This window comes from Phyllostomus hastatus, unplaced genomic scaffold (assembly GCF_019186645.2).
Source record: "Phyllostomus hastatus isolate PE091 unplaced genomic scaffold, TTU_PhHast_1.1 phas_contig_495, whole genome shotgun sequence".
NCBI classification, from domain to species: Eukaryota; Metazoa; Chordata; class Mammalia; order Chiroptera; family Phyllostomidae; genus Phyllostomus; species Phyllostomus hastatus.
This window is the reverse complement of record NW_025333895.1, coordinates 4,092,905-4,118,355: the sequence shown is the minus strand read 5'-3', so window position 1 is coordinate 4,118,355 and position 25,451 is coordinate 4,092,905. Positions and strand designations below refer to the sequence as shown.

Sequence of the window (25,451 nt, the reverse complement as noted above, 5' to 3'; positions counted from 1 at the left end):
TGAGACACACTCCTCCCTCCACTCCCCACTCCCACTCTCCACTCGCTGGGAGGAAACCCGTCCCACCAGGGTTGGGGGCTAGAGGCTGAAGCAGGCGGACCCACCCTGCCGCTACTCCTGACCTTCCCTCTGAGGGGTCCCAAAGGTGGGGTGTGGGGGGAGCTTGGAGCCAGAAGCTCCAGGGTTTAGGGCCTCCTTTGGTTTTAAAATATGGTTTAATTGCACAAATAAAAATATGATTTCAGCAAATATGAGAAAACACAGAGATGCATAAAGGACAGAACCACTCCAAGTAACCACAGGTAGTTTTAGCGATTCCTCCCATTCTTCTTATAAAATGAGCTCAGTGTGTTTTCCACCCGTCACCTTTGGAACGACTTCCTGGCACAGGGAATATACCCCTGCGTCCCTTTTCGTTGCCCCGCATTCCACCCCAGGGCCCTGCCCTGCCCGGCAGTGTGGACCTCACCTTGCTAGAGAGGTGCGCCAGCCCGCGCTTGCGTGGGGCTGGGGTGTCCACTGAGGCCGAAGCACCGCCCTTCTCTAAGCAGAAGGACGTTCATGCTTTCCCACACGTAGGGCTGCCTGAACAGGGTGGACGCACCAGAGGGAGACGAGAAACGGGTCAGGGGCGTGGTCTTCGAGGTTGCAGCCCTGGGGTGGCCGCCGTACACGCAGCCCCAGGGCCCTTCTGTCTGTGGGACGAGAATCAACGCGTGCCTCCTCCACCGGCCAATCAATGGAAGGGCCGTCCCACGAAGTCGTGGCTCTTCTCTCAGACTGTATGAGACCAGCTCGTTTTCCATGCTCCTTCGCGGGAGAGGCTGCTGCTTGTTGTCCTCCGTTCCCTTCCTCCCCGTCTCCCGTGACCCTGCTGCTCCCGCAGGGTTCCAAAGGAAGCGCTCAACCCACCGGCTCCTGCCAGGGCCGCCACTGACCTCGACATGGGTAGAGCCCATGATCAGCCCTCAGGTCTGTATTTTAGATCCATCAGCAGAATTCATGTGAACAATCGTGGCCTCCTCCCTGAAACATTCTGTCCCTTAGTTTCTGGAACCTACTCTCCCTCTGGTCACTTCTTCTTTTTTTAAGGTTTTTATTTATTTTTAGAAAAAGGGAGGGAAAAAAACGTCACTGTGTGGTTGCCTCTCACATGTCTCCTACCAGGAACCAGGCCCGCAACCCAGGCATGCACCCTGACTGGGAATCGAACCCGTGACCCTTTTGTTCGCAGCCTGTGCTCTATCCACGGAGCTACACCAGCCAGGGATATTTACTCACTCTTAGTGGGACAAGGAAGGAGAAAGAGAGGAAAACATCAATGCATGACACACATCGATCAGTTGCCTCTCGCATAGCCTCAGCTGGGGACCTGGACCACAACCCAGGCACGTGCCCTAACTGGGAACCGAACCTGTGACCTTTCGGTTTGCAGGCCGGTGCTCAGTCCACTGAGCCACACCAGCCAGGTCCTCCCTCTGCTCACGTCCTACTTCATCTGCTGCCTGGGTTCCAGAACGTCTGAACACCGGCACGCCTGAGTGGGCCACATCTCCCTTCTCCCCCTTCCGTGAGATGACAGACCGCACAACTGCTTGTAAGAAATGTCCGTAGTGAAACTGCTGGGTCTGAGAATGAGCCTCTTACAGAAACTTTTTGTTCTCTGGAGGAAAAATAAATGCACCTTGGACAATTATGTCATCTAAAAACCTACCAACTTTTTGTTGTAGGACACCTCACCGTTCTTGGAGTTCTTCGATGACCAGCTGTACCGAGATGAACTGTGTCCTCCCAAGTCTCGTCTGCCTGGGACTTTGGGATGCGACCCTATTTGCACAGGTCTTCGTAGATGTAATTGGCTAAGATGAGGTCACACTGGGTCACGGTGAACCCTAAATCCAGGGACTGGTGCCCCTCATCTCACTAAGAGACACCGCATGAAGACGCAGCGGAGCGGGGCGAGTCCGCAAGCCAAGCACGCCACGGGGCGCGGGCAGCCACCGGGAGCCGAGAGGCAGTGGGCAGGCTCTCCCTCCGGGCCTCCCAGAGCAGCCCGCCCTGCCCACAGCTGGATTTCGAACTCCTAGCCTCCAGACCCCGCAGAACAGATGCGGCGATTTGAAGCCGCCACGTTGGCGGTAATCTGGTACGGCAGCGCCAAGAAACTACTCCAGTCAGGAAGCTTTTGACTTCCGCCGGTGTGAAGCTGTGACCCGGGTCCACTTTCACAAGGACAGTCCCAGCCAAAGGTTTTGCCGAGCTCCCTTCCTGGGCCCCCTCGAGAGGCCGCCACCTGCGAGGGAGTGCAGGACTCACCTCCGACGGGCCTGCTCGCCAGTTCAGACTCAGCACGTGCTCTCCCCCCGCCAAGGGTCCCAGCCCGGAGGCCCCGAGACCCCCCTCACACTGACTTCTGTCCTCCCGCCCCCTCACCACTTTAATCCAAGCCGCTGCCACCTCCCCCAGCCCCTAGCAGACCCTTCAACTCTCCGGCCGTTTCCTCTGTCGCCTCCCCCAAGAGCCCGGAGGAGCTCTGCAAGCTGCAGCTCTGATGCCGCCATTCCACTGATGGCCTGTTGCAGCCTCCCGTGCTCACCAGTCAAGACAGAGCACGTCTGTCTGTCCGTCAGCCACAGAAGGCCGTGCCCGGCTGGTCGCACTGCAGGCGCAGCTCTAGGTCCCTCACCAAAGGACTTCATGCCTTCTCTCCTCCTCTGACAGAGTGGGGAGGGACAGGAGAGCTGTGTGGCACCTGCCCTCTGGCGAGCAGGGTGGCAAGTGTTCTGGAAGGTACCAGATGGGGGAGGGGGGAGACAAAATCCCTGCACAATTGTATCGGGACGCAACCTGCCACGAAGAAGAGTCAAGATGACGACGAATCGAGTTTCAAGGGGGAGAGCCCAGCCCGCTGGCTGCAGGCGGAGCGCGGGGAGTCCGAGACGGAATAAAGCGTCCAGCCACTTACCGGGGAAAGGAAAGCAGTCAACTTTAATTGTAACTGGGAGAGCTGCCCAGAACTGTCTCTGAACAACCGAGTCAAGGACACATGATAAAATCCTCCTCCCGGAGAACCGAGTCTCTGCCGGCCGTAGTGCTTCTCGGGGTCGGGCCAGGAGCAGCCCGCGTTCCGGGCCGGCTGTCCCCCACGCACGCTCCTCACCCCGAGAAAGCTGGGGACGGCGAGGGCCCTGCCCCTCCTCCCAGTCGCGCCGGGAACTTACGAAGTCCCTGGCAGGGCGCACGTCTCCTCTCACCCCGTGCCCGCCCCAAGGTCCACGAGACCCTCTGGACGTCGCCCAGCACCCCAGGGGACCAACCGGGCGACGCAGCGCCGGGGGCCTCCGGGCATCCTGCGAAGCTTCGCTCCGGTCCATTCAGCGGGCAGTCCCAGTGCCCAGGTGGGGACTACAGAGAATCTGCACAAGAGAAAAAACTCAAACACCCCGTCATCTCCACAGTGCGGGTCACACAGCAGAAGGACAAACGAAACGAGAGCCCCAAGGAAAAGCAGCGGGACCGGCCTCAGAAGACGCGCTCGAACTCCGTCTGGTTGGTGGTGGTCGGGTTGCGGCTCTGGTTGGTGGAAGGCTGGGCGATCTGGCTGCCCTTCTTGCGCGGTGGCGCCAGGTACTCGAACATGGACGTCAGGTGGGTGGACAGCATGCCCTTGAGGTCCGAGGGCATGGGGTCGGACCAGAAGAAGTCGTGGTTGAGGGCGTCATCGCTGTCGATGCGCTGCGCGGGGTCCAGCACCAGCAGCTTGTCGATGAGGTCCAGCGCATAGGGGTCCCGCACGTAGGCCTTCAGCCGGTCCTTCACCTTCCGCTTCTGGCCCTTCACCAGGTCCAGCTTCTCAAACAGCTCGTACTTGTCCACGTTTGGCCACACCTGGGGGGTGGGGCACGGGGGGGGGGGTGAAGTTAGCTCAGGAGAGGAACAGCCCGTCTGTCGGTCAAGCACGTGAAGGGACGACAGACACCGTCTCCGTTCAGATGCTCCCAGCCCACCCCTGGAGGGTGAGCAGCAGCGACCACGTCCTCAGCGCGCAGAGCGCCAGGCCCTTTCACACGAGTCGCCCGGAGCGTGGGCAGCTCCCACGCCACAGCTGCTCCCAGCAGCTGTCTCAACAGAAGAGAAACTCAACTCGAGGCGAGAAGTTCAGGTGCCTTCCCCGAGGCCACAGAACCGGCGATGGAGCAGGCCGGCCCGCGTGGCTCGCGAGAGCAGGCCCTGCCCCTCCACCAGCCACCTCTGGAGAGGAGCTTGCCTTCTGTGCCACTCCCTCTCCTCCCCTGCCAGGGAGACTTCGGGGTCTCTGCACCCTGCAGGGCCCAGGGGCCCAGGCAGCCTGGCCACGCACCTCGGGGGTGATGGAGCCACAGAGCTGGCTGATGAGGGCGAGCTGGTGCTGCTCCGTGTTGCCCTGCATGATAGGGCTGCGGGTCCACATCTCCGCCATGATGCACCCAGCACCCCAGAGGTCAATGGGGGGGCCGTAGTCCCGCTCCCCTGGGAAGAAGAGCGCACCAGGAGGGCCCCTTGAGCCCGAGGGCCTCCTGAGACGCAATGCCCTGGGGCCGGCGGCTCAAGAAGCCCTGGGGGGGGGGGGGCCGAGGCCAGTTGAATGCCTAGCCCCTGCCCCCTTCTGCCCACTCAGGGGTCCTCACCGAGCAACAGCTCTGGGGGCCGGTACCAGAGCGTCACCACACGGTTGGTATAGCGGTTGGGCTGGCTGTTCTTGGCCAGGCTGAAGGCCCGGGCCAGCCCAAAGTCTGCCAGTTTCAGGACCCCATCTCGGGTGATGAGCACGTTGGCCGCCTTCATGTCCCTGTGCAGAATCTGTAGAAAGGGCAAGAGTGAGGGCTCCGTTAGCTTCCCAGGGTCTTTCAGCCATACCCGCCCAGGAGTGGGAGCCAAGGCCAGAGCGAGCCTTGGTGTCTCCTCCCCCACCTTGTTCCTGTGGATGTAGTAGAGGCCATTGAGCAACATCTGCATGACCCTCTTGATCTCAGACAGCGTGAACTTGACTAATACGTTGCTCAGCAGCCCAGCAAGGTCATGCTCGCAGAAGTCAAACACCAGGTATATACTGCCTTTGCAGCGGTTATAGGGGGAAGCTGAGGTGGGAAGAACGAGGGGAAGGGGAGCAAGAAGAAGGAGGTCAAAAATCCCTATGCAACTCATTGTCCCACAACAGTTCCTACACTCCTCCAACCCACGGACAGCCGGCGTCCGTCTGCATGTCCCTTCAATAGGAAAATATTTCCCGAGGGCCTCGTGGCAGGCCCTGGGGAAGCACCAGCTACGAGGGAAGGACTGGAGAGAACAGTCACGGTAGTTACGTCTAGGTTAAGAAGAGGCAATTGAAGTGCATTCAGTTCCAACCTTGCAAACAAAGCTGTAAGTCGTAGGACTCACTTACTTCATCGGAAAATGGGAATCAAATCCAAGCAACTTACCTTTGGTTCTACAGATCTCAATCAAGTTGACCACGTTTTCATGTTTCAGAAGCTGGAGGATCTTGATTTCCCGCAAGGCGGTAATGGGGAACTGTGTGGGGGAAGGAGGAAAGGGGGTCGGAGCTGAGTGAGCACATGACAGACCAAGGAACTGCTCAGGGGGTGTGTTCCAAGGGGCACAGGTTGGGGGACCGAGGAAAACCACGACTCTGAAGTCAGCTACCTCAGATGCCTAATCTGGGAAATGGGTGTGAAGTAAGGGGTATGCACCCCTCAAGGAATCGGTTTGAGACAAATTGAGACAATGAATGGAAATAGTTACTTAACTTCTTCACTATTAGGCACTAAATGCTCTACAGCTTCTTCAGCTTTTAGATTTTAGCTCTGTGGGCGTTTAACTTGCTGAGTGGTAGCAAAGACAATAAAAATATCTACCGAAAAATTTCCTTGCTAAGAAGTAGGTTTCTAGAAGCTGGGCTGGAACTAAGATGGGGTAGGGGAGAGGAAACGGCTCCTTTTCAGTTGAGCACTTCAGTTCAGTACTTGGTTAAAAGCCATTGCATGTATTTTTTAAAAATATAACACTGAGGAAAAAGGGTTTAAAGACTTCCTAACTTCATAAACCACTAGGCACTCAGTGCAATGAGCTCCCCCTCCTGGCCCCAAATGCATTTCCCTAAGAATGAAATATCAAATACTTGAAAGCGTTTGAACTAAACGATTTACTTAGAGGTCAAATTCCCTGTACTATGGAAATCCCGGGACCACTATACAGAAGTTCAGTCTCAAGGTGCGTGTGCTAGAAGCAACAGGGTGGAAACTCACGTGCCCAGGAGAGTCGGCTGCCTGCCACCTGACCCATACTCACCCCCTCCTTCTCGTTCTCCATCAGTACCTTCTTCAGAGCCACCTTTTGGCCGGTCAGGCGATGCTTTGCCTTAAACACTTCCCTGTAGGCGGAGAGGGAGACCCAAACCTCATCAGACCACTTTCGCAGGGCCCGCCCCTCCCCCACCAGAAGAGGAAGGGAGGAAAACAGGGACTCCAGGGCGGGGCGGGGCCTGGTACCTAGGGCACTCGGCTACCCCACCATCCGCTCCTTGCAGTCCCTCTCCGAGCCCCTACTAACTCCCCTTAGACTCTTCTTCTGACGCAGGCGTCTCCCGGAGAGAACCTGCTCCCCTCACAAGCTCCTCTCGGCAACCCCTCCCCGTCCCCCATCACGGGCCTCAGGCTCCTCCCCGCCAGCCAGCTCCGTCAGGCCCGGGCGGGAAGCTGAGCGGCCTAGCAAGACCAGGGGACAAGTCTAGGGATAGGTGGCCCCCAGACCACCTCCGGTCAGCTCCCGTGCGTCTCGACGGGGACCCTGAGGGGTGCAGGCCCAGGGCACCGGGTCCCTCCCGTCCCAGTCTTACCCAAAGGTGCCTTGGCCGATCTTGGCGAGCTTTTCATATTTGGTCACCTCATCACAAAAGGGGCACTCCACGGAATCGTACTGCTTTGCCATGGCAGCCCCCAGAGCGCCACCACCGCTCCCAGCCGCCGCCGCAGCCGCCGCTCCCGCTCCAGGTCCCGCCGCCGTGCTCCAGGCCCCTCCGCGGCCGCGCCACTTCCGCCTCCACGGCCACTTCCGGCCTCGCGGCGCCGACCCCGCCTCTTCCGTTCGTCGCCCGCCGCCAGGCCCCCTGGGACTTGTAGTTCCCGGGAGGCCAGGAGGAACCGGAGCTGCAGAGGCGCCTCCACCGCCACCGCTGCCCCCGCCTCCGCCGCCGCCACTGCTGGCGGCGACCCCGATCGGGGGCGCGGGAAGTCGGGGCGCCGGAGCTGGGGCTCGGGGCGGTGCGTCCCGCTGCATTGGCCCGGGCCGCCGCTGCTGCCGAAGCCGCTGCCGCTCTGGCGCCCGATCCCGGGCCAGCCGCAGTGTCCTGCTCCTCCTCCTCCGACGGCGCCGCCTCCGCCGGGCTGCGCTGGGCGGCGAGCGGGAGGGGGGGCGGCCCCCAAGCCGCGGCCTGGGGGCTCCCTGGCCGGGCCCGGGCCCGGGGCTGCCGGGCGAGGGGGCGAGACGGGAAGAGCCGACAAGGAGGCGGCCCAAGAGCCTGGGAGGGGGCGCGTTATAAAGGGGGAGGTGCCGGGGCCTTGCCCTCCCCTCCCCCTCCGCCCGCCCCCTCCCTTCTCCCTCCCGCCCTCCGCGGCCGCACCTGCCGCCGCCGCCCGCCCGCTGTCCGCGGGCGGCCCTCAGCGCGTCACCACCCGCGGCCCCTCCTCCGCCTTCAGAGGTGGGGCCCGCACTCGACACCTGGCTGCGGGGCGCCTTGTCGCGTGCCTCAGTTTACCGCCACAAGCCAGCTGCCGCAGGGAGCCCCTTTCTCCCCAGCTCGGAGTGCCCCCCCACCACGGGTGAAGGCGGGAGACAGCCAAGGAGCGGCCTTCGGTCCTGGGAGGAGAGAACGGCCCCCGCCGCCTCCCCGGGCCTCAGCCACCCGCCGTTGACGTGGCAACCGATGGCCGCCAGGGGGCGCGGCGACACTGGAAGCGGCGAGCGAGAGACGCCCGGGCCTTCCAGCCTTGGACGCCCCCTGTTCTCTCGCCGGCAGGGCTGAAACCCACAGGACCCCGTCCCCAACGAGCTCCGCCGCCCGAGCTCGCGCAGCCCCGGGTCAGGAATCACAAAAAGAGCTAGCATTCACTCAGCGGCCCTGTGTGCTCGGGCAGTGCTAGGTGTTCCCGTTGAATCCTGAACCAACAGCCTCATAGCCAGGATTACTAACCCATTTTACAGAGGAGGACATTGAGGCTCAGAGAGGTGAGGTCATTTACCCAGCCAAGATCACATAGTGACAAAGCTGGGACTCGGACCTGGTCTGTCTGAAGAGGATTCTCTTGACTCAGGCTGTTCACAGTCCCGCCAGGAGTACATTAAGTAGCGGTCCTGTGTGAGACCTCCTGTCCTTGTGCTAAGCACCAAGCCCACCGTCCACCCAGTGTCTCCTTCCCTAACCCTGTGACCCCTGCCCCTGCCCCTGCCCCAGCCTTTCCCCAGCCTCTTCCTGATACCTTCCTGGCTCCAGGGGCCCCCCGATTCTTCCTCCAGCTCTCCTTAACTCAGTAACCAGCCCCCAGCAAAGCTGTCTTCTCCCTTTGACCCTCCCCTCCTCCCCCGGCCTCTGCCCACGGAGCCTGAGCCTCGGCCTCCCCGGCCTGGCCTCTCCCTCCGCCCACCTCACAGCACCCACCAGATCATTCTGATGTAGAGCCTACATGTATTTCCCTCCACTCTCTTCAGGAAAAACCAAATTGTGATACTTGAGGCTCTTTCCGGCTCCCCTCCTAGGCTGCGGCCACACAGATGTCCTGTTTCCTAACCCCTCCGGCCTTCCTGCTCTGGGGCTGCCCTCCCTCACTGCAGCTAAGGACGCTCTGTACCTGCGGGAAAGCTCCCAGCTCTTACCCCCGCCCACACTTGGCCTTGAAGCATCCTTGCAGGGGGAGGCAGGAGTGGGTCTGGTGGTCCTAGTGTTCCAAGAGTCCCTGTTCTGGGGGAGGGCTGTTCCAAGGAGGGCCGTGAGGGTCAGGAGAGGAACAAGGAGCCCTCTCCTGAGGGGAGTACGGAGCCACCAAGGGTTTCAGGTAGGGACATATCAGGGAGTGACCTGGGGCTGGCTTCATGGGTACACTCTGAGAAGCCGGGAGACCAGTAGCTAACCTGGGGGCGGCAAGGGCAAGGAGGGAGGAAATAATAATTGCAGCAATTAGAATTTATTGAGGGAACAGAAATTGTCCAAGCCGTACCCTGAGCGCTTTATAGGAATGATCTCAATTCCCAGCCAGAGGAGGTGGGCACTGTTACCACCTGCACTGCACACACAAGGACACTGACACTCAGAAATGACATCGCCTGGCCAGGTCAGACAGCTGGCCAGTGGCCGCACTGGTGTTTGAACCAGGTCAGTCTGGCGTCTCCAAGCACTTACCCACGTCAGGATCCTGCCCGTCTGGGCTGGGGTGGAGCTAGGGCAAGGTTTTGGCGCGGCACTGCCGGATGAGTGCCGTGGGAGGCGCGGGAGGGGATGGCAGCATTGAGGGTCTGCCGTGGGTTAGGGCGGCTCCCACCGTCAGACTCTCAGGCTGGGGCCTCTGCCCATTTCCACGAACTCTCCCTAAGTCACATCCTGTGGGCAGAAGCCCCAGCCGAAGTTCCGGCCTTGTCATCACCTCTACCCCAGCGCCACTGGCCTGAACCCCAACATTGCCAGTCACTTCCTTCTGGGGCCCTGTGCCCCAGCCTTCCGGGGGGCAGGAGGCAGGCAGGAGAGGTCAGAAGCCCTTCAGAAGGCTGCACGGGCCTGGGACTCCCGATCACCCAGCTGGAAGAAGAAACGAGGTTCTAGCCAGAAACGACTTCTCTCTGACTTTGGCTTCTGGTTTGCTGGTGGAAGGGAAATGCCTCCTGCTTCCGTGGATCGGCTAAGCCCCGCCAGGCTGGGCGTGTGTCCAGGACTCAGTAAACGCGCGCTGGCCGGCTGACCAGGCTCCAAGAGCGCCTCTGATCCTGCCGCCATCTCGCACTTAGGGCAACCGAGGCACAGAGCAGGAAAGAGAGCTCCCGGCCAGGAGTTTGACCTTGGCCTGGATCCTCTGTGTTCTTCCCCTGAGCAGGGACAGGGTGGAGGTGTGTAGAGGGGAGGGGAAGACAGGTTCATGGGGCTTGGGCTGCTCTTGGCGGCCGGCATGTCCGGGAAGACCGGGGCCAGCACAGAGAACGGCGGTGTGATGCCCACAGCCCTGTTCCCCAGTGGGCGTTCTGCCCCCCGCCCCCACCCGCTGGGTGCCCAGTCTGGCCCCGGCCCTGTGTTGATAATATGCGTCGCCTCCCCCTCCCCCTCCCCCAGAACTTGACAGAACCCCTCTTAGGAGGTGGCTATGATTGGGGCCGAGTTATAGGAGAAGACACCGAGGCTCAGAGAGGTGAAGCGGCCTGCCCAAGGCCACCCAGCCAGGAGGCTGTGAGGCTGAGATCCAAAGCCAGGCCTCCTCTCTCGAAGGCCGGGGTCACTGACCCTCACCCGCCGTGGCCCCCAGTAGTACCAGACTCCTGGGGAGGGCCAGGGCCAGCAGTCTCCTGAGGCGTGCAGTCGGCAGGATGGAGCCGACGTGGCCGCATCAGGCCGGGTGCTCCCGGGGAGCCCGAGGCCTGTTTGGAACACGCGAGCGGGCTCCAGTGGATGTGACACGCATGATGCCATCCCACGCATGTTTCCTTTCACTGCCACGGGACCGTGGGAGGGATGTCACAACTGTCCCATTTTAGTGGCGGGGGAAATGATGGTCAAAGGGGTGGGTGATGGGACTCGCCCAGGGTCATGCAGAAGGGGTCTGAACTCGGGTGTGCCCGAGTCACATGCCTTTGGCTAGGAAGTTGAAGGTCTCCAGTCCCTAACACTACGAGTCCAAACTCCAGGCAGCTGAGTCACAGACTGGGGAAGAGGGCAAGGCGAGAGGGGACAGAACTCAGAGCTGGGTCCCCGGGGGCACTATGGCTGGATCTAGACCGGAGGGACCCGACGGAGGCCGCATCCCAGGTGCGGGTCCGGCCCGAGGGAAGGAAAGTGTGTTGCGTCCAGGGCTGCGGAGCAGCGCGTGGCCGGCCTCCAGCACGGACCGAGGACGGCCTGTGGGACAGCCACCCGCCGGCAGGTCCCCAGCCGCGCTCCAAACGGCCACTCGAGGCAGCACAAAGGGGGCTCTGAGCTCGGCAGAGCTGCCACACTGAGCCCCATTCATCCTCCTGGGGATGTTGCAACTGCCCTGGCGCCAGGGCCAACGACAGAGCCCCCAGCTCTGACAGGGCAGCTCCAGCACACCACGCGGCAGCGGCCGGGCGGCCGGGACTGCAGGCTCACGCCTGCCCGAGGCTGGGGTTTCCTGGCCTGAGCCACACCCGCCCCTCAGCACCAACTGCCAGGGTTTTTGCAGAAGCCACAGCAGGCTGGCCCGGGCCAACACTTGCTGCTCTCACCCTCCGTGTGCGGGGCAGCCCCAGGAAGTGAGGGCTCCTGTGACCTATTTCACAGCTAAGGAAGCTGAGACCCAGAGCAGTCAAGTCTCTCCTGAAGAGTCACGCAGTAGGTCAAGTGTGGGCCTGGCCCCAGCCAGTGTGGCTTGGTTGGTTGGGTGTCATTCCGCAAACGGAAAGGTCGCCATTTTGACTCCCTGGCAGGGCGCACGGCTGGGTTGCAGGTTCAGTCCCCGGTCAGGGTGCGTACGGAAGGCAGAGAATCGATGTTTCTCTCTCACATCAATGCATTTCTTCCTCTCCTTCTCCTTCCTTTCCCCCTCTAAAATCTAAAGTAAACATTAAATTTAAAAAAAAAAAAGTGGATCTGGCCAGGAAGCCAGCCCTGGCTGACGCCACGGCCTCAGCAGTCAGCTCCAGGTGCTGGGACGCCTCCTGGGGGAGAGGCCAGGGACCCACGAGGAGGCCCTGCTACTGCCAGCCAGGGGCCCCTCCCCGCTTCCAACAACCCAGAAATGGGAGGGACACCGGCCTGGGAGCCAAGGCACCTGCCTTTCTGTCTGGTCTTCCCTTTTTTCTTAATCATCACCTGAGGATACGTTTATTGATTTTAGAAAGAGAAAAACACTGATGTGAGAAACATCGATTGGCTGCCCCCAAGTGCCCCGGCCAGGGATCGAACCCCCGTAAAACTTTTTGTGTGTGGGACGGCGCTCCCGCCAGCTGAGCCACCCGGCCAGGACGTCTTTGGTCTCCTTTAGCCTCACTTTCCTCATCCGTGAAATGGGACCGTCCCGGGATTTGGGTCAGCCTGTGGAGGCTTCTGGCGCCATGCCCGACTCCTGGTTCGTGCTCAGTAGAGGGAGCAAAGATGGGAACACCATTTCCTCCCGAGTCCATGGCCCAGAAACCCCAGCCTTTCACTTGACCTTGGAACACCGTTCCCATCCAGTCTGGCTGTGAGCAGGACCCCGGTGCCTTGGTCCCGTGGGCTGTCCTCCTTTCCCTCTTAAGGCCCCGAGTTCCCACTCAGCCCACCAGCCAGACTCCTCCCCTCCCCAGGCCCCTCGTGCAGCGGCCAGGGGTTTGCAGGGGTTTCCACGGGCGTGGAAGTTAGGACCACAGCTGGACAAGCAGGTTCCAACTCCGGGCAACGTGACTTTTCCACCCCTCTAGAACCAAGAGGAACGGTGTTTATCACTTAGGGCAGGAGGGCTGAGCCCTGTGGCTGGAACACTGCTAAGTGATCAGAAGATACTAGCTGTCACTATTTTACTCAGGGCCCCACTTGGCCTTGGCCTCTGCCACCCCAGGGCCCGAGTTGCCCGCCCCAGAGGCCGGGATAATCACGTCAGACCATGCTGGAGCCTCTGTGGGCTGACCGCTCACCTCGCGGGGGCGCCCATTCCAGAGACTGGGCGACTGAGGGTTCAGACGCTGCAATAACTTGTCCGTGGCGTACAGAGGTGGGACTGGAGGCCCGTGGCCTCGTGGCCCCACCCCCAGCCTGGGCAGCTGCGGCGGCCTCCTCAGGTGTCCAGGACCGCCTGCGGAGGGGAGGTTTCACTTCCCCATCTCCGTCCTGCGTGAGTGTGTGCACACCCACCCACGCACAGGTTGTAGGGTGGGAAGGCACCAGGCTGTTGGCTCAGGGACTTGAAAGGGCAAGTTTGTTTACTTTTTAAGATTTTATTTAGAGAGAGAGGAAGGGGAGAGGAAGAGAAACATTGTTGTGCTAACGCAACCGTGATAGGTTGCTTCTCATGCACCCCCCACTGGGGACCTGGCCCACAACCCAGGCATGGGCCGAGACCAGGAATCGAACCGGTGACATTTCAGTTTGCAGGCCGGCGCTCATCCCGCTGAGCCACACCAGCCAGGGCTGAAAGGTCGAGTTGCAACCCAGCCTGTGCCACTAATGCACTCTATGACCGGGCGCAATCCTGCTGCCCGTGACTCAGTTTCCCTACGTCTGTACCATCGGTGTGGTGGACCAAACTGCCGCTTTGTCCCTGGTGGCCGGAAAAGGAGCGAGCGTGCCTTGGAGGACGCTGGCTTTGCGCCAGGCTTTGCACCAAGCATTGCCCTCTGTGAGGTGGGTGTCACTCACGGCCCTGCTCACGGAGCAGAAGGAGGCTCAGGGGGGTGAGCGCCTTAGTCCAGGATCACACAGCGACAAAGTGGCCAGCCAGCCAGGACTCAGACGTGGGCCTGGGTGGCCCCAGAGCCCACAGGCCTAACCACAGCTCTCTCCTACCCACGGCTGCCCGTCCATGGGCGGGCGGGCTTACTATAAACTGCCCTCTGCACTGGCCTGACTCCCTGCATCCTCTCGGCCCCAGGGCCAGACCCCCCGACAGCGGATGGCAGGTCCCCAGTGGCCCCCAGCCCAGTGGGCTCTGTTCCCAGAGCCTGTGGTTTGTTTCCCAGACCTTCCAGTCCCACGGGCTTGTGCTCGGCCCCCAGCTCCCTGCTTGCTGCTGCTGCTGCAGAGGAGGAGGAGGAGGAGGAGGCCCACAGGGGTCTGGTCTGGGGGAGGTCCCAGCCCCCGCCCCCTGTGGGGAGGGTGGGAGGGTGAGGTTGTGAGAGTTGCAGTGGTTTAAAAATACACAGAGGAAGTGAGGGAGAGGGTGTGAGAAAGGGGAAGGGGAGGTGAGGGCGGCACCTCAACGTCCATGTCCAGAGCCTGGAGCGGCCACTTGCCCGCAGGCCAGCGGCTCTGCTCCACTCGCCGAGATGACGGAGGGGCCCAGGAAGCCCAGCAAAAAGTTCAGTGAGTGCGCTGCCCTCCGTCCCCCGTCTGTCCATCCGTCTGTCTCAGCCCCGCTCTCCGCATCTGCTTCTCTCTGCCTCCGTCTTGTTTTTGTTTCTCTTTCCGTCCACCTCTGCCTCTCCCCGGAGCGCTCTGCTCTGGGTCTCGGCGTCAGCATCCCTCCATCACTCCGGCCCCGCGCCCCTCTCTGTCTCCGGCTGCTCGGGGTCTCCGTGCTTCTGTCGTCTCCGTCTCCCCCCAGCCTCTCTGCTCATCAGCACGTCCCCGTGTCCAGCTCTCGCAGACCTCCCGGAGCCAGGGTAGCCCGCCACATGGTCTGCCCCGGGCCTGCTTCTCCTGGGGTCTCGGGGAGTCACTGGGATGTGTGTGTGTGTGCGTGTGTGTGTGTGCATGTGTGCGTGCGTACCATCAGGTGCTGTGCCATGTCCCCGCCAGCAGCGACGCTGGGACCCAGAGCAACTCCGTAAAGGGCCACACCCACCCATTGCTGTTCCCCCAAGTCAGTCCCCTCCTCTCTGCTTCCCGGGCCCCTGGTTTGTTTGATCTGACAGCACTGTGGGGGGGGGGACGGGGGGGTCAAAGGTTACGACTGCCTTCCACCAGTGAAAGGATCGAGGCCCAGAGACCTGGCTGAGGTCACATGGGGCCGTAGACCAGGGCTCGGCTCAGTCTCAGGCCCCTGGATTCTGGGCCTCAGTTTCCCTCCTTGGCCCACTGCTGTGTCCTCCAGGCCCCGGTGCCCAGGAGACAAAACAAGCGGTGCTGAGAACGGAGGCCCTCCTCTGGCTGTTGGCACGGTCTCTGCCGCACGGCACAGCTCTCTGAGAGCAGAGCATTTTCTGACGTGTGTCAGGAGGCAGGGGCTGAGACCAAGTGAGGGGTGGGCAGGGCTGGGAGGAACGCCCCAGAGCCCGGACCCAGCAGTCTGGAGCCCCGGGCCTTGGTCCAGGCTCAGCTTGGCTGTGTGACCCTGGGCAGGTCCCTTCCCCTCTCTGGGCCTCCGTTTCCTCTGTTGTCAAGTGGGGGCACCTTACCTATATTCCAACGTGGTTGTGAGGGCCTGAGGAGGCCGAGGATGCTGAGGAAGTGGAAAATGCTGCTCTTGAGGCGAAAGGAAGTCAGGTGGTGGTGGCTGCAAGGGGGGGACAGGAAGGAGGGAGCTCACATGCACCCCCGCAGAAATGGGGAGATGGTATCGCCTCGCCCTGCTGCCTGAGCTAGGACCGGCGCTCAGCTGACAGGAAGGAGAGAACCGCAAGGACTGGGACCCTCTGGCTCTTGACAACCCTTTTCTCATTTCATCTGCTGCCCCAGGTGTTTGCACACCCCCTCCCTGCCCCCACACACCCGTGCACGCACGCGCGCGCGCACACACACACACACACACACACACTCGCAGCTTCACCTGCCGGCTCTGTGGCCTCAGGGGCTCATTTCACATCTCTGAACCTCAGTTTCCTCATCCGGAAAAGGAGAGACTGAACTCCTGCCGCCGAGTCGTGCTGAGAAGCCGGCGAGGTGGTGCGCGCCTCAGGTTTGACAAACACAGAGACAGTGTCGTGGCCGTCAGCGTCTTTGTTCCTCATCTGAGGACATCTTTTTATTGCTTCTAGAGAGAGAGGAAGGGAAAGAGAAAGGGAGAGAAACAGTGATGGGAGAGAGAGACGCTGATTGGTTGCCTCCTGTACGCACCTGGACCAGGGATCAAACCTGCACCTTAGGCGTGTGCCCTGGCCGGGAATTGAACCTGCAACCCTTTGGTTACCGGACGACGGCCCCAACCAGCTGAGCCACGGCAGCCAGGGCATCTTCTTTTTTTTATAATTAAACAAACTTTTTTTATTGTTGTTCGAGTGTAGTTGTGTCCATTTTCCAGGCCACTACTTTCCCCCAGCTCCCCCCCCTCCCCTCAGTGCTACCCACCTTTGGCTTTGCCCGTGGGTCCTTTATACCTGTTCTTCGATGACGCTTCCCCTTCTTTCCCCCGTTGCCCCCTCCCTCCTCCCCTCTGGCTACTGTCAGTTTGTTCTTCATTTCAGCGTCTCTGGATATATTTTGCTTGCTTGTTTGTTTTGTTGACTAGATTCCACTCACAGGTGAGATCATACGGTACTGGTCTTTCACCGCCGGGGCGTCTGCATTAGTTTTTGAGGATGTTCTGCGTGTTGGGCACCATGTTTAGCATATCATGTACATGCTTGTCTTCGGTCCTCCCGCCGCCCGTGGGAGGTGGGTGCTATCATCTTTATTTTACCCATGTGGAGCATGGGGCTCAGAGGGCCCCAGGGACTTGGCGAGGGCTGCCCAGCGAGGATGCGGAAGAGCAGGGATTCGAGCCCAGGGCTGTGGGGCTTCGAAGCTGCCCAGTTAACGCATAATGGTTAGAGGCAGTGAGGCCGGCCCTCCTTGAACTCTCTCAATGAGTTGAACAGCGTGTATCTGTTTTAATTATTATCGCTGCTGGCGCTGTTATTAAGTCCTTTCCCTCCTCTCCCCCCTGCCAGAGTTCTTCAAGTTCAAGGGCTTTGGGAGCCTCTCCAACCTCCCTCGGTCCTTCACTCTGAGACGGTCCTCGGCTCCCAACCCTATCCGCGCTCATCTAAAGCCTGAAATCTTTGAGGCCACGCAGGATGACATGGTTACAGTCCCCAAGAGCCCCCCGGCGTACGCCCGTTCCAGCGACATGTACAGCCACATGGGCACCATGCCTCGCCCCAGCATCAAGAAGTCTCGGGACCGACAGGCTGCCCAGGAGGCCCAAGAGGTGGGCCCCGAACCCCACCCGGTGCCCCGAAGTTTGCCTGACCCCCCACACGAGGAGGCGGCCAAGGAGGGGGTGGCGGGGACCGAGGCCCTCCTGGAGGACACCCCAGCGACGAAACTCAACCCTTCAGCTGTGGAGGCGAGCCCCACAAAAACACCTGAGGACCCCAGGGGAGACACGGAAGAGGAGAGAGTCCCCGAGACTGTGCCCCCAGAAAGGTAGGTGTCCACCAGGGGAAGGTGAGGGCGGGACCCACAGGAGTGGGGTTTCCGGTCTCCTGCCCATAGAGCCTGGAGAGGCGCCCCCAGCACGCACATCTGGGTAACCAAATGCTCACACCTTACCCGAGTGCTTACCATAAACCAGGCACTGTGCTTAGCCCTTCACTTCTCAAGGAAAAAATAAACAAACTGGGGAGGAGACACCCAAGAGGGAAAGTCATTTGCCCCAGTCATCCGGTAGATGACGAGTTAGGATTCGAAGTGAGACCCACCTGACTCCAAAGCCCTGGGCAACCTCCAGCATGAGCTCAGCTGCCGGCTGGGCTCCGGACCCAGTCCCCGGATCCCTGCCCGGAGGCCCCCACACCCACATCGCCACCCTCAGTTCTGCAGGACAGCACTGCTTCCCCTGCTCCAGAAAACCCTGGGTCGCTCCACTGGGTGGATGAGTTCACGCAGAAATACAGCTAGTTCCGACATGGCCATAGCTCCCATGTAGTAAGCACCCGTTTTACGGGGTGTAAAAACAAATACGTCAGTCACTGAGAACGGTAAAGGAACCTCTGGTTAGCCCACTTTCACGGATGCGGAAACTGCGGCTCAGCTGAAGTTGCAGAGTTGGGTCCTGAGCAGGGAACCGCTTGCCCCCCCGTGGCTGCACGCTCGTCCAGCCCGTCGTATCCCCCACCGTCTGCCAGGGGTGTCCAACCTTCTGGCATCTCTGGCCCACCCTGGAAGAAGAAGGGTTATCCCGGGACACACATTAAATACATCGTGACACATAATCGCCAAAAAAAAATCTCATACGTTTAAGTAAATTTACAATTTTGTGTTGGGCCGCGTTCACAGCCATCCTGAGCTGCATGTGGCCCGTGGGCCGCAGGCTGGACACCCCTGTACCCTGCAGCCATGGCCTTCATGCCCTTGGGAGACCCCTCGGCCCCAACCAAGGGAACCTTTTCAACCCGAGAGCCTTTGTGTAAATCACACCAATCAGATGTGCTTATTGAAATAAAGAGAAAAAAAAACTCAGCTGAGCAAAAGTAACTCGAGGGCTGGTTCTGGGACCTTTCTTGAGTGGCTCGGCTTGGAGACACAAAAGCACGGCTTCTGTGCACGGAGGTGGCTGAACCTAGAACCCCCGCCGCTGCAGTGGGGTGCAGGGCTGTTGCAAGGCTGCAGAGTGAATCCAGCCCAGACGCTGCCTCTTACTGACTGCGTGCTCTTGGACAAGTCTGTTCCCTTCTCTGAACCTCAGTTTCCTCATCCGCTCAGTGGCCATAGCGATGGCACCGACTTTGTAGAGTTGTGAGAATTTAAGGATAATATACTTGTAAAATCTTAGCACAGCGCCAGGCACACCGCGAACGCTCAGTAAATGGGAACGCTTACATTTATGATTAATCAAACTAATGCTTTCCACCATCCCTGGCTGCCCCACCTTCCGGCATGCCCTGCCATTCCCTCCTAAATTCGGGCTCATTCGGTCTTGGTGGAGCAAGGATTGCATGTAGGGGAGGGGCGTTCCGAGGCAACCCGAAGTCTGAGAGGTACACCGCGAGTTTGAGGGGGCCGGACGGGAGGAGTGGAGGGGCGTGGTCTCCCCGGGCTGCGCCGGGGACTGTAGGAGAAATTGTGGGCGGGGCGGAGAGGAGTGCGGCGGAGGGGCGTGTCAGGGGCGTGGCTTTCCCACCCCAGGACTTTGACAGATGGGGGAGAAGGCGGAGCGACACGGGAGGCGGAGGGGCGTGTCCAGGCTGGGGCGTGTCCTTCGCATCCTGTGGAGCGGTGGGAGGGCGGGCAGAGGGGCGTTCCAGGGGCGTGGCTTACACACCAGGCTCCACCCCCCGAGTCCTGCTCTGGGCTCTGCAGCTCTGTGGCCTGAGAAAGGCGGGAGCCCTTGGGCTGAGGAGCTCCGTAGGCTGTAGGCGGCGATCGCGGAGAAGCATGACTGCAGTGGGCCGAAGATGCCCCGCACTGGGACCCAGAGGGTGAGTGACCGAGCTGGGCTCGGGGAGGGCCGGCGGGAACCCTAGTGGTCTGAGGGGGAAATCCGTGTCCCTGGGGCAACTGACAAACCGGTGCTGGTTTAGCATCAGTGACTTTTGGTGTAACGCTGTCCCGTTCTGTCCCCCAAGTTGGGCGTTTATTCCTCACAACAGTCCCAGGAGAGAGGCAGTTATCATTCCCATTTTACAGGCGAGGAAAGAGAGGTTTACTTGCCCAGTTTGAACAGCAGCAAAGATCAGACCCAGGATTTAACTCCACCTCCCCGGCCCATGCCATGCCCTTCTGGCTGCACAGTCCAGTTCGCTCCAGCAGGGCCAGGGCCTCTGAGAAACCTTGAGAATGCCTAGTTTGGGGCCCAGCCTTCCTCCGCTGTGGACAGGAGCCCTGGGGGTCCTGGCAGTGCCTTTGGCATCAAGCGTGGCCTAAAGCTGTGGGAACAGAGACACTCCCGCCATCCTCTAAGCATCTGGAGTAACCAGGGGTCTTGGGAGGGCTGGGTTAGCAGGTTAGACTCAGTCCCCTCCTGGTGTCCCACGCTGCTTTTCAGCCAAGCAGGAGGTCAGGGATTGTTGGACACCCCCCAGGAGCCCCCAAAGCCCAGCCCTGCACCCCAGAGTCAGGAGAGCTGCTTCACCTGTGTGATCTCCGGCTCGCCCTGCCCTACTCTAGGCCTCAACCGCCCCAGCAGCCCAGGTGGGCCTGGGGTGGTCTCTGAGGGTCCATCGAGCTTGGGGAAGAAGGCATCGAGAACTGCAAGGGGGTGGTTCCAGGGGCTGCTCCGGGAGCAGCCTACGCTGGCTGTCCCTCCCCTACCCCCTGCGAGGCAGGGTGCACCTGGAGCAGAAGGAAGGAAGGGGAAGAGGTGAGGCTGCAGGGGTTTCCTGGTGCCCAGTTCCTTGCTGAGATCATGGGGATGAGGGGGGAGGAGGGGCCAACAACGCCAGCCATGAAGGGCCTTCGGCTCCCAGAAAGAGAGTGCCAGCCTAGCCCGCCCCCACGCCCCAGCGCCCTCGGCCTTCTGCAGGGAAATAGCCCGTCCAGAGACCCCTGACGCCCCCCTTCCCTCTCAGTTCACATTACAGAGGAGGAAGCGGAGACCCAGAGAGGGGAGAGAGGCTCCCAACAACCCCCACCCACACGGGAATCGTCAGGCCAGGGTCCCGTCAGAGGTGGGACTTGTAACTGGCCAGACCCTAAATGGAGCTCCCAGTGGGTGCTGTCTACCACGTGGGCCCTGGGTGTGGGGAGCCTCTGTTTGCTGCCTTTTACCAGTGAGGAGCCCGAGGGTCAGCGAGGGGAAGGGACTTTCCTTGGGTCACAGAGAGACTGTCAGAGCCCAGATTTGATCCCAGACCTGACCAACGTCCAAGCCCAGACTCTTAACCATGAGGCTGCATTTCACCTCCTGCAAGTAAAAAGCTCGAAGCTGTTTCTACCATGATTTCCAGGGACTTCCCATAACCCTCCCATAACTCTCTGGAGAAAGGTAGCAGGAGCCCAGTTTACCAATGAAGACAATGACATTTTTTTTAAAGCTAACAACTTGCATGAGATCACACAGTTAGTAGAGTTGGAATTTTAATCACTTTAACATTGGCTGTGGTGTCCCTGTTCCTCAGACACTATTCTAGGTCCCGGGCAGTGAGCACAGCAGACACAGCCCTGTCCTCCTGGAGCCCTGGTTCCAGGGTGCGGAAGACAGACGATTAAGGCAATAACAAGTTACACGGTCAGGAGAGAAGAGTGCCACGGAGGGCTTAAGTCAAGTGGGAGAACTGGTCTTGGGGGGAGTGGCTGGTGGTGGCAACCTTAGGAAGGTTAGCCAGGAAAACATCTCCGAGAAAGTGATGTCTGAACAGAGAAGATGAGGTAGCCATCCTTCTCGCTACCTCGGGCCAAGTGCACCGGGCCAAGGGGACAGCGCACACGAAGGTCCCCGGGTGGGGACGTCCTTGGCCTGTGGGAGGAGCAGCAGGGACCGAGTGGCTGGACTAGAACAGGACGGGGGCGCTGGGGGAGAGGAGCGGCGGGAGACGGGCCAGGGAGGGAATGGGCTCAGCAGCAACACAAGGCCCGGAAGGCCCAGCGAGGGCCTGGCGGCGGCTCCAAGCAGCCGGGGCTGGCCTTGAGCAGAGGAAGGGCCCACTTCCACTTGGGTTTTACGAGGACCTCTCTTGGGGGAGGATTCGAATGCAGTTCTACTCACTGTTCAGCGTCTCCCCGACCCGGAGACCCAGGCCCCTCCCTCCCCACGCCCAGGGCGTTGTTCCAGAAGGACGCTGAGACTTGAAGAAGGTGGCACCCCCTGGGGGAGCCGGGGGCACCCCGTGTTGCCCTTGCCTCCACTCCGATGCCAGGCGTTGAGAACAGACCAACCCCTCCCCAGCCTTTTCCTTCTGGAATGTTGATCCTGGTCCAAGAATTCCCAGCGCTCCCCAGAGTCTCACGACCCTCTTGGCCCCGCAGAGTGACGTCAGCCGCTGGGCATCTGGTAGTGATTACCCACTGGGGGAGGGGGCCGCGGTGGGCCCAGCCCGTTCAGTCTCCGCAGGCTCCGGGCGGCTGGTCCTTGTCTTCCGAAGGGGCCCAGCTGCTCCTGGCTCTCATTTCCTGTGGAGACTTTCTCACAGTCCTCGAGACCCCCGGACGCCTCAGGCTGTGGGAACTGTGCCGGCTCAGGGAAGATGGGCCGCCCTGCCCCCAGCTGGAGCCACGTCCCCCCCACGCCCGCAGGGGCCCTGCTCGCAGAATGCTGGGTCTGGTGGGGCGAGGGCTGGGGAAGATAGGGCCTAATGGACGCATCAGCAGCTCAAAGACCCACAGACTGTATGTACATCCTCAAGTTCCCTTTTCCTCGCCGAGCCTCAGTTTCCCCATCTGTAAAATGGAGACAATAACAGCATTGGCTTGATGGGGTTATGGTGAGGACTGGCTGAGCTGTGGCAGGTGGACTGCTGGTGCTAGGACTGGCAGTACACAGGAGCTGCCTGTCGTGACACCCCCACGCCCACGTTAGAGAAGAGGAAACTGAGGCCCAACGAGGGGGGCTTGCGCAGGGCCACGCGGCCCCTCCCTCCCAGCCCAGCCGCGGGCCCTCTCCAGCGTCCGTCCTTCCTCCGTTTCCTCTTCCTGACACCGGCTCTGGGCTCCTGCCCTGGATGAAACATTCTTTTTCTGTGCCACCCCTCCCCAGCTTCTCTCCCCTCCACCCAGGAGCGGTCTCTGTTTTCTGGGGTGACTGCCTGCGGCAGGGCGCAGAGCAGAGCTGACCCCGGCCCCCACCCGTCTGTGCAGCTGCGTCCTGGGTCCAGTCACAGCTTTCGTTCCCTTCCCCTTGGCACGGGGCCTCCAGGTCCCAGGCGTCCAGCCCTCGCCCAACACGAGCCCTCCCCTTTGCTCCTCTCCTGCAGCCTCGGAGGAGACTCAGTGAGCGGCTCCGGGAACCCGGAGTCCCCCACTGTGCCCTGGGGAGGGTGGCCCCGACCTGCCCTCCCCCCGCCAGGGGCTCACACCCTTTCTCAGCTCCTGTCCAGAAGCCTGAGGGCGCAGAAGGGTGGGGAGGGAGCGGGGGTGTCTCCGGGACAGTGGCCGCGCATCTTAGAGGTGGCGGCGACACAGGCTGGGGACCAACGCCAAGAGCCTTCCTGGCAGGAAGTCCCACAGGCCCCACGGCAGGGTGCCCCGGAGACGCGGGGCTTTCTGCCACAGACGTCTCTCCGCCCCGGGCCTTTCAGGACGAGGCAGCACAGAGCTGTGCTGCTGCTCTGCCAGGGCTGAAGGAAGGCCAGAGTGAAGGCAGGAGAGAATCTTCAGTGCCCACCCCCGGGAGGGGTGGGATGAGGGGCTGGGCAGGGGAAGGAGTCCTGTGGGCTAGGGGAGCTTCCTTCTCATAGGATCCCTGTGGCCCCTCTGGGCAGGCGGTTACAATGGGCCCATTTCACAGATGAGGAAGCTGAACCCCAGGGCCAGGCGAAGGGAAGGCCCGGAAGCCGCAGGCAGAGGTGGCGAGGTCTCCACTCCAGGCCGTCTGACCAGGCCTCGAGGCCCAAGGGGAAAAGCTGGGGACGGAGAAAGAGGGACAGGCAGCAGGCCTCCACAGAGGACACAGCCGCCCGTGAGGGGGGGGGGGCCGGGGTGCAGCAGAACAGGAGCCTCTCCCCACGGCCTCTCCTCCGGGACCCCCGGTGGGTGGGGGCGGGGAGCCGCGCCCTCTCTTCTGCCCCAGGGATGGAGGCCCTGATGGTGAGGCTCACGTTTAAACCTTCACCGAGGAAATAAAAGATAATGGGCTTTAATTACTGCTCATTAATCCAATTAACTAACCTAATACTTGTAATCAGTGGTATCGGTTATCAGGACAAATCAGTTAACACAGGCAATGAAAGGGGTTGGTTATTTAAATAATTAATGCGGCTGATTAACAGGACTGACTTAGCTCAATTGTCGTATTATTTATTCATTGATTTTACCACTAATATTAGAGGAGATGTGCTTTTTGAGTATAACGTAAGGAATAAGTTAATTAATTAGGGCAGCGGACGGTTTAGAAATGCAAGCTTTGAATCCTGGTTTGCTCATTTCAACAGGAGGGAGAATATTCTAGAGATGTCCAAGCAAACTGAGATCTTCAGTCTAAGTAGGAAGTACTCCGGCCCCCAAGGAACAGAGGAGGTTGCAGGAGGGGGAAATATCACGTGCAAAGGCCCTGGGGCTGGAGGGAGCTGCACCCTTCGGAGGACGGAGGACCTGTGAGGCGGCCGGAGTGCAAGAAGGAGTTAGGGGAGAGAGGAGGGGTGGCCGGTCTCAGGGTGGGGGCGGGGCTGAGCCTCTGTGAGGACTAGACTTTATCCTTAGGGTCGCAGGGACTGCTGTGACATCATTCTTTCAAAAAAATCTTTACGGGGTGTCTGGCCCTGGGTAGGCAGAGCCGCGTCTCCGCCCTCGTGGAGCTGAGGGTAGGGCGAGAAGAGACAGTCAGCGCTTGAGACGGGACACGTGGTCAGCCAGACGAAGTGCTAGCAGGAAGGACTGAGCAGGGCAGGGCGGCGGGAGCCCTGGGAAGGGCACGCTTTTAGGTGGGTGGCAGAGAAGGCCGCCCTGAGCCGGGGTGCGGGGAGCTGAGGGGACATCTAGAGGGAAGGTATTCCAGCAGCAGGAACAGAACGTGCAAAAGCCCTGAGGTGGGGCCAAAGCCGGCACGAAGCCCCGCGTGGCTGGAGCAGCGCAGCCAGACGCCGGGTGGGGAGGTGGTGGGGAGACTGTGAACGCTGTTACGCGAGAACTTTGGCTCTTACTCTGAGTGACACTGGGGCCACTCCCCTGGGTTGGAGCAGAGAAATGCCATGATCTGACTTTTGTTTTCATAGGGCTGCTTGGGCTGATCAAGTCACAGAGGGGAACAGACGGAGGCCAGTGGCCACAGTCTGGGAAAGTGGTGGCAGGGGCTGTGAGCAGACATGGTCACCTCGTGTCTTGGAAGTCCTGGAGTGCCGGACAGGGGCAGGGGCAGGAGACGGGGGCTGAGGGCCGCCTGGGTCCTCAGCTTCCCTCTGCCCTGAGCACCCCCCCACCGTTGGCCCTGGCCCCCCCATCCCATCTGACCCCTGGTGCAGCCAACACCCCCCCCCGCAAGGCTCTGCTCCCACCCATGGCCCGAGGGGAAGCAGACAGGAAGCGGGAGGAAACGCTGGGGTGATCCCGGTGTCCTGGCCAGGCTGTTCCCAGCAGCGGAAGGATGTCTGGGCTTGAATGGCCGGAAACACCCGGGCGGGATGCCTCACCCGGGAAGAGCAGTGGAGGTGGGCAGGGCAGGGGTCCCCGTCGTCGCCCGGAGGGACCCCCGAGGGTCTTCGGGAGCCTGCCGTGGCCGGGTCGCAGCTTGCAGGGCTACAGTTAGAAGGCGGTCGTCACAGGAGGGGAGGTTGGCAGCAGGGCCCCCCCTCCCCCCCGCTGGTCACAGTGGGGAGGCGGTCACGGCACACCGTGGCTCAGCACGGGCCCTGGCCTCCGGAGCCGGCGCACCCACCGTGGGGTTCTGCCCCGGGAACCCACGCCTTAACCACAAGTTCTGTTTTGTTTTGAGCTCCGCTTTTTGTTTGGTTTTCAATGTGTTTTGTTAAATGTACTACATTTAATTTTTAATTGATTCTGTAGAGGGGAGAGAGAAAGAGAAAAGCATCAGTTTGTTGTTCCACTTAGTGATACATTCAAG

General features: G+C 60.7%; 2 protein-coding genes across 3 annotated transcripts in view; one reads left to right on the top strand and one right to left on the bottom strand.

Moving 5' to 3' along the window:
• Positions 1 to 2,961: 2,961 nt before the first annotated feature.
• CDK9 (cyclin dependent kinase 9) lies at positions 2,962 to 7,587 on the bottom strand. The gene is made up of 7 exons (XM_045846334.1): positions 6,875 to 7,587; positions 6,328 to 6,409; positions 5,460 to 5,550; positions 4,951 to 5,117; positions 4,668 to 4,839; positions 4,361 to 4,509; positions 2,962 to 3,888 (listed from the first exon to the last, which is right to left on the bottom strand). The coding sequence occupies exons 1-7, from the start codon at positions 7,312 to 7,314 to the stop codon at positions 3,523 to 3,525; spliced, it is 1,467 nt and encodes a 488-aa protein (XP_045702290.1). The 5' UTR covers positions 7,315 to 7,587; the 3' UTR covers positions 2,962 to 3,522.
• Positions 7,588 to 14,057: 6,470 nt separating this feature from the next.
• SH2D3C (SH2 domain containing 3C) overlaps positions 14,058 to 25,451 on the top strand; it is a 29,453-nt gene continuing 18,059 nt past the window's right edge. Inside the window, exons 1-2 of one of the 2 annotated variants that reach the window (XM_045846462.1) lie at positions 14,058 to 14,245; positions 16,750 to 17,227. In XM_045846462.1, the coding sequence (XP_045702418.1) occupies positions 14,209 to 14,245; positions 16,750 to 17,227 (515 nt within the window). In that variant the 5' untranslated portion in view covers positions 14,058 to 14,208. Of the gene's footprint in view, positions 14,246 to 16,749; positions 17,228 to 19,118; positions 19,222 to 25,451 lie in introns of those variants that run through there. The other variant, XM_045846463.1, reaches the window with a different exon arrangement.